Below are 17,942 nucleotides of genomic sequence, written 5' to 3'. Positions count from 1 at the left end.
GGAGAAGGAAGATGCATAAAGTTTTAAGTATTTCCAAACAATATGGTGCAAGTGAGTGGTCACCCCAGGAAAACCCTATTTGCGACATTGTAGCAGGGGGTGTTAATATAAAGTTAGTTGCAGACTTTGGTTCACCACATACTATTATTAACAAAAAAGTATGGTTTGCATCTGTTATCACCACTTTGGGGGATGAGTTACAACAACCAGATATTAGGCCTCAAAGTTTTAAGTGTGGACCCATCGAGTTATTAGGATTTCGCAGACTGAAATTTGAGTTGTAGACCAATTTCTCCCACCTCGCATCAGTGAGTTGTTAGCAATAACTAAAGGCATCAATTGCTAGAAAATGTAATTCTTTAGACATATAGAAGCAAAGAACAGGAAGGAGAATGATCAAACCTAAACGCTTTGAAGATTTTGTCTGTGAGTAGTCAGGTTTTATTATGCCTTTCACAGTATCTATATTTTTTCCTTCCAGCATATTTTAGTGTATCATTTAGCTCTATTATAGTTTAGTTATACTTTGAAATGTGTAAATTATATGTTTTTAAATGTGATTCTGTATGTTAATTGTATTGAATTTATTATCTCGTTTGATAGTTAGCTTACATTTTTCAATTTAAATGTTATTCTTTTGTTTACCGTTGCACACTCATTTTATTATTAAAGGGGGAAGACGTGCTATATTCATGAGTGTTGGAATCGTATACATCTGTGTGTTCTATTATGTGTATTCTGATCTAACATTCTGTGCTTAAAATGTCACGACAAAAGACGGTTGACGACAGCAACAGCCGTAGTGTGCCACACTTCCGGTGAGGCTTGAGAGAGGAATAAACTTGCAGATCTACTCTCTTGTGGAGTATTAATTGGGAAACAACAGGAACGTAACACCACTCATATGTTGGGAAGTTGCGGGTGTATTTACGGGAAATACTAACTAGGTCTCACAAACTCCTTTAAGGAGCAACCATGAGCTCATTCCTGGACTTTGACCCATGTCTTCTTATGGGTGCACAGGAGTGTCTGTCCACACTCAGGCTTCGATCAATCAAATATTTAAGGGATTATGAACATGTTAGAGGCTGGGCTGGTACAGCTCTTCAGAGATACGTTATTGTGTGGAGTAGATATAATTGCCAACATCCCATGCATGCTTACATTTGTACGACCATTTAAATTGTGGTCCAGTACAACAGGTACACAACAGGAAAACATGAGGAAAACAAGTAAGGGGTATTGAGGGATGTTCTGGCCAATGGACGGGGCATTTCAGCACATCGGAAAAATAAGCAAGAAGATAAAGTAGCAGTAAATATACAGACAATGTGGTATGAGATGAAAAGAGAAGGTTGATGGTGACAGGGCTTTACAGGGTAGAGAGAGAATTTGGGGCAATGGGTTAGCAAAAAAGAAAAGGAAAGACATGCTTGAACTGGAAAATTAAAAAAAAAACATAAAAAGAAGGTAAATGAAGTAGAAGGGGAAGACTACGCTGAACACGGAAGAGGAAAAGTGGAACGACACAGAAACCCTAAGAAAGAAACAAAGGAGATGTGGACATAAAATAAACATTTTCCAGCCCCAACAAGTAAAAAAAGGAAGCATTACCTATGTGATCAGAAAAAAACAGACCTGTGTAAACATTTTATAAAGGAAATGCGTTCACTGTGTTGGGTTTGTCCACCTGGAGAAATGTCTCCATATTTTTGGTAGGTCTTCTTTCTTGTCGTACTCTTGGTACTTGTCTTTAGGAATGTTGGTCCTTATTTGTGGTGGTGGAGTTTTGACTATTGAATAAAAATCCCTGCCGGACAAGGGTGTTCTCAGCTGACTTTTTCTTGCACACAAAGCCCCCATGAGGCTATATTTAACTATTTCTGTATCATCAGGTGCGGAGCTTTAACAAAGTGTAGAAAATAATTTAAGCTCTTGAAATGTGCTGGGTGAGGCCTCCACTTGGGCTCCCATACTTAAGAACATGACAGTGTGGTTGGATGTGGAAGCTAAATGCATTGTCCAACCCAGTGCTTATGATTCTATCAAGGAAATACTTTAAATCGCACAACAAAGTGAAATCCTACACAATTAAAGAGTAATCACAATTATAGAGTTGTAATCTCAGTTACCACCTTCAATAAGGAGCTACGTTCATTCTCTGTACCCTCTCCTTGTTCTAGGAGTTGTTTAATGTATACTGTCCCCAGGATGATGTGATCATAGGCATTAATTAGGCAGAGATACACATCACTTCTATTTACCTTACTAGTTAGATGTGCAACTCAGTTCATTGTTCTCAACCTAAAAGTTCAATCAGCCAAAAGTCTTAAGTCCATGTAGGATAAGTCTCGCTTTACCAGCTTGAAGGTTGTTGAAGATCTACTAGGGAGACAGGTGCAGGCACCTAGCCACTCTTCACAGTGGCAACCACTCACTGCTAGGGCCTCAGCAGCAGTCTCCCTGTGGAACAGGAATTGCTGGAGAGAATCAGTGTGGTATAGAGCACAGCGATGCAATGTCTTTAGTAGTTGCGGGCCACCAAACTGAATGCAGGCCGATACTCAGGCTTCGTCAGTGGTGTCTTCATTAGTTGTGGCCTTCTGGGACAATCGAGCTCCACTTCAGCTGAGATGTGCCTCCTCTTCGCTGGGGTATGCAGTGGCAGAACCGGTTCTTGGAACAGGGCAGGCTGCCAGATGATACTTTGGTGCTCTTACTTGCAACGCCTAGGTGCATTTCTCAGAAGAACTATTCAGAAAGACCGGGGAGCATTTCACAGCATAATCATAATGACTGGGTTGGACAATATATTATTTTGTCTGTGATTGACTTTTGAATTCTTAACTCTAGTCCCCCACTACCTCCAAGATACAGTCGGCTTTCCTTTGGTGTCCCTCACACTAGGAACAGTATGGGCTTGTATTCCAGGCACCCTCTTTCCCGCTCTCAGCTGACAGGAAGACTGGCTGTCGTGCAAACAGCAGTCCTGGTCATGCTTAGAATTGGGAAAACGTGTGGTTGTTTGGATCTCACTTTTGTTCAAATTTTTCATACAGATGAAGTGGATCTCCTTGAGAACAGGTTTGGACTGGTTCTCTTTCAAATGTCATTTTCTCAGGCACAGCCTTTGTGCAAGGTGACGTCTCTCACAGCAGGTAGCAATCAGGCTGGGTCCAAGCAGGAATATCCAAAACACTGGGACAATGGAGTGAGAGATCTCTGCATCAAGCTTTAGGCACCTTTCTTGAAGCAGTAATCAGGGACAGACAAACTGGCAGGCCCTCCCTAGAAACTTCCTTACATTCAACAACAGAAACTGGAGTTCCACCGCTAACTACTACTATCTACCAAAGAGCAGTGCTAGGAAGAATAATCAGAGGCTTTTTGCTAACAAGGTCATCCGTGGAATTCTAAAGATAGCCCTGTCCCCATCTGTAATAATGCCAGAGTTGGCAATATCACTCTCCATGCTCATGCCAGTTGCAGACGTTCCACAGGTCTTTATCCCCAATGCGTCTATTTGTTTACTCTCCTTCTCATGAGGTACTATTCAGGATGGAGAAGGGGGTCGTGGGGGGTTGATATGACCTCACAGGAGACACAATCACAGAATCTGCCCATAGGAATGAGGGATCCTGTTGAGGAGGTCTAGATTGTTTCTGTAACAGTGCTGGAGCAGAGATTAGGAACAGCACCATAGAAAGTTCCTAGCAGACCTGGAACCAGAACCAAAGGGAGTAAAGGTCATGAAGAGGAACAGAGGTGAAAGGTCAAAGGTCCCTGAACTCTTTGACTGGTACGTTTTAAGTATGCTTAGTGTTTTAGCATCCCTCACAAAAATTGTGTTGAAAGCTGTGTTGTCATCTATAAGGAAAACCCTTACTGGGGGTGAATCAAAGTTAAAAAGTATGAAGAATGAGAAGAATATTTATAACGAGATCTAGAGCGACCAGAACTAGAATATGTTTTGCTCTTTATCAATGAGTAGATCTTGAACGGAACAATCCTGAATGCCAATAAAAAGAGTGTCTTCTTCAGGCTCTTAAATTGGTGGTGTCTCCAGTGGTGAGAACTCCCACAACGACTCCTTTGAGTACCGCATCACACTCTAGACAAGCTAGAGCATCTGTTAGGAGATAAAGGGACCTCAGCACATGCAGACAGGCGAAAAGGTTGACAGGAAAGGAAGCAAAAGTTGAGGCAAGATAGATTGAGTTAGCACTGCAGGTGCAGACCCATTCTGCAGGCAGATAGAAGGACCTGCTAAGTGCTGACTACCTCTAAGTTGAACTCCTCCTGGTTGTCACTGCTGTCGTTGATGTTGGCTTCCCTTATTGCAAGATATTTATCTAGGAAAATAATGATTCAGCCCTAGACATCAATAGTATTGCCATTATTCCTACCTTCTACGTCATAAATCGGAATGGTGAAGGGAGTTTTGAGATCTCCCTCTTGTTCTGCCTCACGAGGGGTCCTTGGAAAAGGTGGCAGGAATTGTGGCAGAGGGAGCACACTCTCATGTCCCTCTAAATCTTCCGGTTGCTGCTTCTTCAAGCCTGTGCTGGTCCTCGAGCGGATCATGCAGCCTGATTGTCTCCCTACCCTTAAAAGTCCTTCTGGACCTTTTTTGACAAAACTGGCAGGAGTTTGGACGATGTGAAGGAAAACTATACAGACAGCTAGAGGGTCTGTTTAGGCTTTCTTTCTTCCACAAGTAGGACATTTGACAAAAAGGAAGGCTTTCATGAGTAACAAATATTTTTCGTGTCACAAAACAGGAAAAACTAACTATTTGTATATAAAAACAACATTGAGTAAAGGTGTTTTTGAAAAGTTTGGAAAGATTTACAAGACGAAAAAAGCTAAAAATGGTCAAGCTTAATGCGCAGGAAGACACAGAACTAGTGCAACTGCCACCTACAGGGTATGATGGAATACTTGTAGTATAGTGTTCCTTAAAGAAGTGGCTGAGGTATTCCCAGCCTTTCTGGCTTCTGCCTTCTATGCTACATTTTCCTTATTTCTTCTCTCTTCCTTTAAAAGGCGTGTGAATGAGTTTTCTTGCCGCTCTATTATTTGTAGTGATAATTTTTCTGCATTTGAAATGTGATTTTTTTTAATCAACGAAAATAGACAAAAATTTGCCAATATAGTCTTTTATGAGCTGTCAGAAATACTTCGTTTTTTTTTTAAACTAGCTCTCCAAAAAAAAAGTACATTTTATATTTTCTCTTACAATGTTTTCCGGAGTCGCACTCGTGGGCAAGACGATGTAGTGTTTATGACTAATAGTGAAGATTCCATCAAGGAGAATAGTGTCATCTTTAACATTATAACTGTAAAATGCATTGATGCCACCCACTGTATTAAGCAATGTGGGCACGGGTTACAGGTACATCTGCAGCATTAAGAGTGAGAGCGAACTACATTCAATCACTACAAGAAAAGGCTGGTATTTTAAACCACTCACCTCCACGTCAAGCAGGAGAATATCAGCAGTTGTCTTCATTAAGGAGCCCAAATTTGGGTTTGTTCTTCCGAAGTCTCCGTGCACAAACTCCTTAACGTAGCTTAATACTGGTTGAGGAAAAATGAATTTTAGATGTTCACTCGAATAAACATGCCCAAGAAATGAGAACCTTACCTATCTTTGTCTAGGAACCGGAGCTGGCTACTTTCACGAAAGAGACGCAATAAAGCAAAAATGTTTTTGTAGACGTTTAGGATCTTGTGCCAAAAAAGGGAGATTTTCCGACAGCTTGCAATCAGCTGTGCCAAAGCTATTTGTAATTGTGTACATAAGCAAGAGAACCAAGGGCCAGAATGCTGCCCAAAGCTGTTATAAATGAACAAGAATGTTCCATGCATTGCCACCCATTAGTGTCTGGTTTTCACACTTTAAAATTGTGGTATCACAGTACAGAATTTCCATCCTGGACAACAAAACTCAACACATAAAGAAACTATATAATGAACACATCACATTAAGAAACTGGATGATCCTGTACACAGCCACTGACAGTGTGTAGCTGTCTCTGGGCCCAAGGCCTGACCTTAAGACAAGTCTTGAGTAAGCCCTGTGACTTATGACCAAGCTGTGCATCGCCCAGATCAGGGCCTGTGACATCCCTTGGTCGATAATGTTCACTGGTCACTGTCACGTTGTACTGCAATTTTTTTTTGAGATCAGAAAATGTCTATTAAAATAATTGGGGACACGTGGATCCTTTTTCAGCTCTGCTAATCCTGCAATAATGCATTGTGGGTGTTTGTGTGTGTTCGGGGGTGGGGGCAGCAATGGCCTGGTTATGAAACTAGGAACACCAAACTTATTTTTCATACCACTTGGAACATGAAGTCCCATCAAAGAGTCAAATGCCAGTAAATCACAATCTGCCCATCGTAAACCACATCAACAGTGATCTCGATGAACCACTGTAGTCACCCAGGGCACAATTATGAGCAATGATAACTAACAGAGGTGTAGGTTTATGCCTTCAATTTGTGTCCTTTTATAGCTTTTATTTCTCAAAGCTCTCAGCTGCAAGTTTGTAAATAGAATAGATTTCTCTGCATAGGTTTGCTTACGCTAAATCTATGCTTGCTCATTGTCGGCAGGAGAAAGGCTAGGGAAATGTGCATTAATATATTTCTGGCCTATTGCTATCTGGAGATAATTAACATTTTTCTATGGGGAGAAATATCTTTCTACAAACACCCTCAAAGTAGATGTGTCTGATCAAACTACACTGTGTGTATCCCTCTTCAAATCGCAACTGTTGCACAGGATGCAGAATGGGCAGTGATAAGAGTGCATATTTGGTGGTGGTTTCCTAAATGGGGAAGATTTCTGAAAGAATGTACCTAGCATTATAACGGATATTCGGGGCCATTTGATTCAAACAAATTAAAAAGTGACTTTTCTAGGATGCACACCCCCCCTCCCACTATGATGGTACCAAGATATGACGTGTTCTAAGATGGAAGTGTCTTTCACCAGCTAAATTGTAACTAGCTTTGCTTTAGAAGACCCTGAGCTCCCATTCATGCATCATAGGCTCATTTGGGATCACCTCTACACAGACCGACTCCGCTGAATAGAGAAAGCATCAAGTTGATAAGCTATGGAAACCTCTACTTGTTCCTCAGCATTATCCTGTCCAGCATTGCTTCAAGCTTTGAGCTTATTTTCTTGAGCACAGTTACACGTGGCTGGCTACCCTACAAAGTTCTCGATGCCAAAACCCTCAACATATCCTGCCAAAACGACATACTTTTCAGTCTAAATTACTCAAATAATTGAAACCTCGTCCTTCTGCTCTACTCAAACATAAAAATCACAAACTGCGCATTTTCTGCCACAGCACCCATATTTAAGAACAAACTACTTCCTGTGCTTTTTGCGAGAATGAAACATAATCTGGTTGGAGAAGATGCCAAAACAAGGCTTTTCAGCTTCATACTTGCCTTCCCAGCCTGCACAATCACAGAACAATAAACTGACTCCTGATGTTAACCCCTTCATTATATACCCAGACATTTTTCAGTGAAACCCATATATTTTTTCGCTATCATTCTTATGAATTAGATGAAGAACCCTGGACACTCAAGCAGATATTAATAGCCACACTACTAAAAACATATATAAACAGACAGATAAAGGTGAATAATCTCTGAAACTGCTTTGAAATAAATCAAACCTGTAGCGCTGTCAACAAACACCCCAAAATGTCAGACTCCTTAAAATAACTAGTTTATGTTAGAACCCACAAAAAATCTTCATGCAAAATTATTTGAAGCAAAAACTAGTCATCTGATTTCAAGCTACCGCAGGAAACATATGCTCTGGTGTGCTGCTTTAATTAAATTCTGATATTAAACCCCATATACAAATCATGTAAATATTCTATATGTACAATGGCTATTTGGAATTATTTTATGCAAAAGGAGTAATCTCAAGTAGTTGTAATCAGCTAGCCTTCGATTAGCTGACACAACTAACTTGGCCTATATGTAAGTAACAAATACAAGAACAAATTTGAAAAACATTAAACATATTTGGATAAAATTTTTGAACTAGTGAAGTCTGTTTCTCTCATATATTATTGACATGGACAAAAAAGTCTTCCAATGCAAAAAACAGTCTTACTATCGCATTTTTACATTTCTTCTTTCCATAACACCCTCTTTGCAAACTGAGAAATATCTGAAATTTGTAATTTTTATTAGCACAAAACTTTGACTAACATACTGTACTTATTCAACGCTACAGAAAACGCTCTTTATTATGCACATTTACTGAAATGATATTCTACCCATTTTGTGTTGTGTATGGCTCATATTCCTTTAATGTCCTTATAAAAAAGTAAAAAAGCTTGAGAAAAATAAAGTCCAAGTTCAAGAATGTACTGTCAGGTAGGTGTGTATGATTTTACACAGAGTAACGGTAATGAACATGTCCACTATCAGATACAAGGCACTCTACTATCTTTTGGACAGGTAGTATGGAATTCACCAACCTGCCTTGCCTAATGCTCTATTAAGATCCTTTAAGTAATGTAGTCGTCGTCGCTACCTTCAAGTCGTCTTGGTATTCTTTGTTGGAGCTTGTTTTTTATTTTTATTTTACAGATCACCAAATGAATATTTGTCTTACAGAACTGTTTCTGCTCTCTTGATGATTTTGCTGGGTGGAATTTATCATCAAGGTTCACTACTATGTACCTTTCTGATGCGGTGTAGCACAAATATATTGCTATTGTTGCTGCTCTAGAACACGTATATAACAAACACAGTTCTGCTATAACGGATGGCTGAATGGATCTGTGTAGCTCTTATCATTAGGAAACACAAGTAAGTCTTTTTGTCACGATACTGAGGACACAGCACGATAATAGAGGCTAACTTGCTAATGCCACTTTCACACACAGATTATAATACGAAGCCTCAATGTAGAGTCAAAGAGGAGGGGCATAAGGTCAAAATACTTAGTCTGTGACTTACAATTGATGACCCAAACACCAAAGATAGTAATAACAACAAGGACAATTTTTCAGCAAAACCAAACACCAAAGAGACAACAAGTAGAATTGGAGCAAATGAAGTACCAACTGAGGAGGCTGCCAGAAAATTAAGAAATGTCTGATATGTGCTCCTGAGCAGTTTAATAACAGTGTCCCAGGAGGAACTAGCATTTGAAATGTGTCAGATTCTGAGAGTATATCAAAATGCATATCCTGGTCGCCATCTTGGAACATAACTAATGGTTACTACTCAAGGGAGACACTATGATGCCCAAGTTCAGTCATTTATTGCACATCTGAAATGTAAGATGGGATACCAGAATCACCAGCATCTGGCCTACGGAAACTTAGTGGATGAATAAAGCTGGATCTGAAACTCACCACTGCAATTGTCATGGATCCACCGTTAGCTATACAAATGGCTGGTACAGTTACATGATGAAGGTACTCTATTACTAGGTTATAAGATATTGTTAGTTCAAGCTATAAAAAATGTCCTTATGATTTTCTTTATGACTTTAGTGGCTGTCAGTGTAGCCTACTTACCCAATATCATCGACATCGTGGAATCAGGAGATGTATGTGCAGAAACATCTCAGGCTGAATACAAGGTGCCACTACTTGGATGGAAAATACTATTTTAATGTCAGCTTGAATTAAGCAGTACCAAAGACCATGGTGCTTCCCAATCCTCAAAGGAGGAAGCAAAACAACCAGTCATAACCAAGATTTGGACTCCTGCATTCCTTGAGTTTGCTTACTACTTTAAGGCTGGTGTCATCCAAGAGACTGTTTTACTTCTTACTATGCATTGACCTGTTCTGGAAACATGTACTTAATGCTATAATGACGAACGGGCCCAGTTCTCCAGCCCTAGTCTTTGACTCATCAATAACTCAGAATCAGGCTTATGAGTAACCTCGCAAATGCATTTTTGCCACTTTAGTTGAACAAGGTGACTAACAAGTCAGGCCATTCCCACTTATTTAATTTGTACACCAAAGTCAGGCCATTCCCACCTATTTAATTTGTACACCAAAGTCAGGCCATTCCCACCTATTTAATTTGTACACCAAAGAGAGCAAAATTAAAATGTTGACTTTTGATGTACACAGTTCCTACAGACTGCATTAAAATTCTGCATTTGAAACTTGAAATCTAAATTCCGTGCGATTGTGCGACTTTAAGATCGCGAAAGACCAAGACGTCCAGTTGACTTATGATACAGTGAGTGATTACATTTGCATAGAGCCCAATTGGCATGAGCAGGCACCATGATGAAACTCCACTATGAAAGCAGGAAGATGAGGATGCACAAAAAACACTGAACCAGGGACCTAACTTCAAACTTGAACATGTATTTTGGCAATGGCTTAGGCAGTTTAAAAAAGTGACAGCATCAACATGCACTGTTAGAGGAAAGTGGTTTGCTTCGGGTATGTGATCTGTATCACAGCTAAGCATTTACAAAGTGTAAGAAGAAAACTGACATATCGCAATTCAAAGGAAACACAAAAATGTCATATTTCGTTAATGTAAAACAAGGAGACAATGGGCTGCATTCAGAGTTTAGCAGAAGGAACACACTGTCACAAACAGTATAAATCAATTATAGCCTATGGCACTTGCAATACCATGGACAGGGAATATGCCACATTTTGACAGAGTATCCTGTCCGCCAAAATCTGAATAAGGCCCAGTGTTTTATAATGTCTAGCATAATCATCATCATCATCATCATCATCATGTCATGTCAATTTACAGCAAATGTAGTAATTCTCATTGTTATCCGCCACATATGCGTAAGCCATAATTCCGGGCACAAAGAGGTACAGGATGGGTACATTAAGAACAGAACAGCCTAAAAAGCCAGCATAGTGGAAAGCCACACTTGTACATTGGCTACTTTAAAAAGGCATTTTTTATATAGTTTGCAGTCTTTTCTGGGAGGTGGATTTTTCAGTTATCTCAACATAGCTGACTGAATCTCTTGCTAGCTCAGTTTAAATGTGTCTTCACTTTTCATTTGCCAAAAGGATACGTCCCAGCTTGAGTTTTCAAGTAAAGGCGGAAATGGTGTTCATCTACATAATCTGTCTTCATTGTATGGATAACGCGTGTCCGGACAGCTAGAGGTCTTCTATGAAGAACCCTCAATGGGGTTTTCTGATCAAGCTTCAATTCCTATAGGCAGCAGTCAACATAAGAAATAATATATTATGTGTCAATTACACCAAGAACAGCAAATTAAAATATTTTTTATATAAGAGTAAAATGAAGACAATACATCAGCCATGCCAAGGTTATGTTCTATTCAGCCTATGATGTATAACAGAAAATGACTGAAATGGCACTCACAAGAATCAATAGGAATAAAGCAACAACACAACAGGCAGTTAAAAACGTTTTTTTCCTTATACATTTACACACCACAACAATAAAAAATACCCAATTTTATGATTTATAAAACACAGATAAGAGCATTTCCCAAATGTAAAGAGAAATCTACAGATGCGGAAGAACACGTTACATACCTTTGTTAATGCACATTCTGGTGGGCACCATCTTACAAGCCATTCCTCACCTTTGGAATATTCCCAGGCATCAGACTGGATTCGGAGAAATTTTCAGCAATGCTTCAGCCGGCTGACAGGTGGTGCAATGTCACTCCGCAGTGACTCTGTACCGTCCTGGAAGTCACGGAACAGAGCCTCATGTAAGAGACATACCTGTACGCTGACATCAGTTTCTTAATCTGTCTCCTTCCGTGCCCTCAGACACGGAACACTTCAGAAATTGCAGGTGACAATGAGCCAAAATCTTACTTGGAATCTTACGATGTTCAGGAGCACAGTCAACAGAAGGGGGAGGTAGGAGCATAATGAGGTACCGGCAATTAGATAAAGAATCCATCTTACCAAAGATAAGTAACTATCAGATGGTTGGATTCTTCTAATCTCAGATTCCTCACATTTAGAATAGATACCAAAGTAGTCCCTTACAAAGGTGGTGGGTCTCAAGAGTGGATTCACTCACATTAGGAAGTCTTGCAAAAACGAGCAGGCAACATGGCTCTCCGGTCATACCTCAATGTCCAGTTATTACCTTTTGTGAATGTGTGCTCCAGTGCCCATGTCACAGCCTGGCAGAAGCCCAGATCCAACACCCACCTTGCAAATATCATTGAACCTGGTGGAATGAGCCTGCATGCTTTAGGGGGTTGCTTCTTGGCCAGTGCTTATTAGATCTTGATTCAGAGGACTGTTTGTTTTGACAGAGTACTTTCCTTTCTTTGCTCCTGATATTCCCACGAAGTGCAGATCATCCACACAAAGTTCTTTTGCTTGGTCAAATGTAGAAACTCAAGCGCAATCAAGGCAATCAGGAAAACTGTTATGAGCTTCAGTAGGTGCTGTGAGCAGCTGGCATTGCCTCAAAATGGGCACAAAAACAAAATGTCAACACTAAGCTTGAATCCCATTGTGGCGTGACAAGTGGCGTCAGGGGAAAGATGTAAGTTAGACCTCTGATAAAATGCATCACAACATGTGATTTAAACAGAGGTTTGATTAGGTACACACCGAAAGGGCCAAGACATCACCCTTAACAGTGCCCATTGCAAGACCTCGATGAGCCAATGATAGAACAAACAACAACACAGCATAAGGTTTGGCCTCAAGGAGGTTAGTATGATGACCAACACACCAGGAGACTAGTTTCTCCCAGCACCAAGGAGAGAGGGATATCACCTAATGGCATTTGGCTGAAAGGAGAACAAGGGCCATCAGAGTTGGCAGATCAACGCAGTTAACTACTGCAACTCAATCTCCCTGCATGGAGATGTAAATTGAAGAGATTTGGGGGTAGGACCCTATTCTACTGCTGAGTCAGGAGGTCCTCACAAAGAGATAGCAGGATCAGAGGGAAAATGGGCATGCTCTGGATATCATACAGGGTGATCAAGGTGACTCTGACCTGCTCCGTCTTGAGCATCTTAAGAAATCGAGGTAGAGGCTAGAATGCATACAAGAGATTCATGTTCCATCACACTCAGGCTGGGTTTCTCTGTGAATTTTCAAGAAACTCCAGTCCAGAGTTGTTTTGACATTGCACATTATCTGTGGTGATGAATATACCTACGTAGAGCATGCCCCAGTGACCGAAGCTGGCTCAACACCAAAGATCAGAAGCTTGTGATATCCATCTCACCGTGCAACTCCTGCCTTCTCCTCACAACTGTGAAGTCTGGGTGGGTAAGTGAAAGTGGCCTGCCGTAGGTCAGTCTGCCGTTGCAGATGATCCTGAGCTGTCTCCTGAGAGATCTGGATGAAGTCAAAGAGGCAGCCCTGATGATGGGACCACTGAAACGTGAGGTTCTAATGAAGGTTATGTACATTACATATGGCGTTCAGGTCATGGAGGATGCTCAAGTCTAGGAGTCCAAGAAGCCTCAGAGCCATCACTGAAACCCAGGATTTAGCCTGAAACATCTGGATCATATCCTGAATGTCTTGGAGTCAAAGCAGTGGTGGAAATGCTAAAATGACACAGAATCTACTGCAGCTTCAATGAAAGGCAACCGCTGCACGAGGCTCAGGTAGAACTTCAGCTTGCTCACAGAAAACCTCAAAGTCGTCAGGAGTTCTGCTAATGACCAGAAGTGGTCCACGACTGACTGCGATGAGCTAGCCTTGAGCAGCCATTTGTCGAGGTACAGGTACACATGTACTCCGAAACTTTGAAGCTGACCAGCAACCAACACTATAGCTTTTATAAACACAAAAAAAACACAGGTAACCAGAGGGAGAACATGGGAAACTGGAAGATCTCTGGCCCCATAGTGAACTACAGGTAACCCCTGTGAAAATGTAGGATGGGTATATAAAAAAATACCTGTTCTGCAAGTCCCTTGGCACTATCCAGTCTCCGAGGTCCAAAACAGAAAAATATCAAAGAGGGTGAGCATCTAAATTTGTGTTTCCACAGAAAGGCATAGAGTGTGTAGAGGTCCAGGATAGGCCGAGGCCTTCGTTCTTCAGTGCAATAAAGTAGCACGAATAGCACCCCTTTCCTCTCACTAACGTCTGCACCAACTTAATGGCTCCCTTGGCCAGCAGAAGGTTGACTTCTTGCAGCAAGGTTAAAGAATAGTTAATTAACAGTCACTCTGACGTAAGGGGGAAACAGGGTGGGGAAGAGATGAAAAGCAGGACATAGCCCTTAGAATGATTTGCAGGATGGGAATATGGAAATATGCATCCTGCAGATCAAACTCTATACTCCAATCTCCAGGATCTAGAGCAGACAAGACGTGGGTCACTGTGAACTACTAGACTCCTATAGGGTGTTGGGTCAAGAGGTCAGGATCACCCAGTGCTGCTCTGTGGCGGCTTGCTATCTGCCTGTTGATTGGGGAGTCAGAGCACGGTATGACCCAAGAGGATACCCATCAGGGCTTTGTTAAATTGCAAGAGAGGTTCGGTAGGTGCCTGGCTATACTGAAGAACCTCAGTCAGAGCGTTAGGTTCGACCTCCATTGCAGGACACTGTAGATCAGCAGTCCGAAGCAAAAGAATGACAAAAGAAGCACTCTCCTCTGGATCCCGGATCCGACACCGCCGACAGCGAGAGCCTGCGTGGGACAGCTCGTGCCTCCATCCTGGTCGTCGAAGACACCTCCTGGTCCACGTGGCTGCAGAGTCAAGCGTCCACTCTTCACCTGATCGCGACGACGACATCTGGTTCCTTCCTGGTTCCACTCCAGTCACTGGCTAGTGACTGTGAACATTGTCCCCTCTGCTTTCAGGTCTTCTTCTTCAACAATCCACCCTTGGATTGCACCGGACATCTTCCTCCTGGTCGCCTGCAGCATCTTTTCTTTCAGGCTCCATTGACTTCAACGCGAGAACCTGACGCACTTTGACACCTATGCACCCGCGGCCCGTGGGTGAGGTAACAAGAGCATTTCGGTGCTCAAGGGTAGTTTAACTGTCCTAGTGTCCAGTTCCACAGTCGTTTTAGTCCTACCTAGTCAGGATTGTCCGTACTCACCATTTTCTTGAACTGTACTGTCCATAGACGTTGTTACGCATCTCGCGTGTGAGTTCACACCCTGCACACGCGTTCCGTGGGCCTCCTATTACTTACCTGAAGTTAGTGTAGCGTGGTCCCATCGATCCTACAGCCTCTGGACAGATCCATTCCTTTTATCGACTTTCACATTCCACTTACTTAGTATATGGTTTGTCGTGCCCCTAGGGCACCATTGTAATTTTGTGCAACTTGTAGTATTTTTCGTAAGAGATTGTCATGTGCTTTGCCCTCTGACCTCATAAAGAGTTCAGAGGTGTTGTTATTAATAAATATATTGTTTATTTTCATAACAACCTGTGTGGTGTCCTTTCACTTGGTATTCAAGGGGTTATATTGTGGTAAAACAGCTGGCTTCACATGCCAAAAGAGTTTAGCCTAAGATTGCTTTGTCCATGCTACCATTAGGATAGCTGGTCTATAAGGCTGACTTACAACCAATCACCATAAGGGTTGTTTGGACTGATACAAGGTGATCACTAGAACTAGTGAGCATCATATATCAGGCCAACTTCTCACAGCGAAGCTCTGTGATCTCTGTGACTGCTGCTAAATACCGCCTGGACCATAAGCTGCGTCATGGTATGAAAGGACCCTAAGCAAGGAGTGTTGCAGTTTGGCTGACCGAACGACTCAGCCATGGAGCCTAGCACCGTCATGGCTGAAGGGGGTGCAGAGGTGGCCCGCTCAGTGAATGCTCTTCTGGATCGGATGCCCTGATGCAAGAACTAAGAGCGGGTTTCAAGGCTCTGGATGGTAGGTTTGATACTTTGGAGAAACACCTGAATACAATGGGGGCTAAATTAGATGCACATGAGAGACATCTGGACACTGCGTAGGGCAGTGTGTCCGATCTGGAGGATGGAGCCGCCCAATCCACCAAATGAGAGTATAGCTTTGAAAAACAAAGACTTGGAAGCGAAAATCAGGTACAACAACATACGCATTCTTGGTGTTCCAGAGTCCACAAACACAGGCTGCATCGATCTTTTTGTTGAAACCCTACTATTAGACCTCTTTGACAAGGAGTCTTTTACCCCCACTTTCCTGGTGGAGCAAGCGCATCGCTCCCTCAGCCCTCACCCCAACCCGGGGTGCCCTCTTAAACCTATCATAGCCCGCCTTTAAGATTTTCGGGACTGGGATACAGTGCTACAGATGGCTAGAGAAGCTGGCACTCTGTCCTGGCAAGGATCAACAATATCGCTGTTCCCGGACTTCACTGCTATGGTAGAGGAGGAGAGAAGAAAATATACTGGTGTGAAGGCTACACTTTGCAACTTAGGCCTCAGGTATGGCATGATTTACCCGGCTTGTCTTCGAGTGGATGTTGAGGGGAGGTCCCGCGTATTTGATACCCCTAGAGCAGTACAGGAGTTCTGCCGAGACTATAAAGGGAACATTGGCGCCCATGGGACCTTCCAAGAGTTTCTCCCCCTCACAGTGGTTTGGTGGCCAGTGTGGAACTATTCTCCTCTGAATTATTGGATCTGCTGACCTTCAGCACATAAAGACTAATTAATCTGAGTGTTTCAGGGCAAACAATGTGCGTTCAGTTGTCTTACAAAGTTGGGTAGTTGGCGCAGCTTTGCCGCAAGCCAAGTGTGTATCACTTTCAAACCTGATATACTAGTTGGAATGTATATTGATGTACTCCTTCCTTATTATCTATGGTGCTTACAAGTTACGTTCTAACTCTTAGTCAGTGGGGGTATTCTCTGCGCTGGGGTAAGCAGGGATGAGTGGGAGGTAGAGGGTGGGGTTGTTTGTTTTCACAGTGAACCATTACTTTTTCTCCAGTTTACTCATTGAAGCTTGTCGATTTCTCAATATGATGCACAAACACTGTTGTCATTAAATTATCTGCATGTCTGTGTGGGGTAAATTGTCCACCTCTTCAGACCTAACAATGATCACTTAGAAACGTACAGGGCTTAAACAATGCGAGAAAAGGGAAACAGGTGTTTAATTATTTATAGAGGCACCAAGTTGATGTCGAATTTCTACAAGAGACACATTTGCCAAGGTCAGCTACGACCTGCTTTACCTTGTCGTGGGGTCCCCATCATTATTTTGCGAATTATATCACGTATGCCAGGGGTACGGCCGTATTGATTCATATACGCCTGCCCTTCCAAATTTTTAGGGAACATAACTATAATGAGGGTCGTTACACAATGGTAAAGGGACATTTAATGGGCCGTTGCATGGCGTTTGTCGGTGTATATGCACCTAATGTCGACAGCCCAGACTTTTTTCACGATCTACATGCGCAGTTAGTACAGTTGGATGCGGACTACATTTGCATGGGTGGAGTCTTTACCTCCTATTAGATACTGCACGAGAAAGCACGTCCGACTCCCTAGACTCTAAACCCCGTGCACGCCACGCTTTACAGGAATTGTGTGATACAATTGGTCTACTTTATGTGTGGCGACCGGGGGAATTAGCATATACCCATTACTCTGCGCAACATGATACCTGAATACAAGTAGATTTTTGGCTTGCATCCCCCAATTTGGCAACTTGGTATCGGGCAGACCATCATTTAACTAGAACGCTATCTGAACACTCCCCAGTCGCTTTAACGGTCGGGATCCTCAGACCTGAGGGTTGTGAGAGACAGTGGAGGTTCCCCGGGCAGGTGTTGATAGATAAAGTGTTCCGTTCGTTATGCTATTGTGACATTTTTTAAATTAAATAAAGGGCCAGTTCAGTCCTGGGCCACGCTATAGGAAGCATTCAAGGCTTATTTACAGGGGGGTCTGTATTTCCAAGCACACTGGGGTGTTGGGGCACTTGCGATGTACACTAGCTCGCATTGAA

At 42.2% G+C, this 17,942-nt stretch overlaps 1 protein-coding gene across 3 annotated transcripts in view; it reads right to left on the bottom strand.

Moving 5' to 3' along the window:
• PUS10 (pseudouridine synthase 10) overlaps positions 1-17,942 on the bottom strand; it is a 268,922-nt gene that overhangs the window by 49,211 nt on the left and 201,769 nt on the right. For all 3 annotated transcript variants that reach the window (XM_078649298.1, XM_078649297.1, XM_078649299.1), the window contains exons 16-17: positions 11,068-11,210; positions 5,474-5,573 (exon numbers count right to left, since the gene is read on the bottom strand). In XM_078649298.1, coding sequence (XP_078505424.1) covers positions 5,474-5,573; positions 11,068-11,210 — 243 coding nt within the window. The remainder of the gene's footprint in view (positions 1-5,473; positions 5,574-11,067; positions 11,211-17,942) is intronic.

Source organism: Lissotriton helveticus, chromosome 6 (assembly GCF_964261635.1).
Source record: "Lissotriton helveticus chromosome 6, aLisHel1.1, whole genome shotgun sequence".
NCBI classification, from domain to species: Eukaryota; Metazoa; Chordata; class Amphibia; order Caudata; family Salamandridae; genus Lissotriton; species Lissotriton helveticus.
Note: the sequence above shows the minus strand (reverse complement) of the source record. Positions and strands in the feature narration are given on the sequence as shown.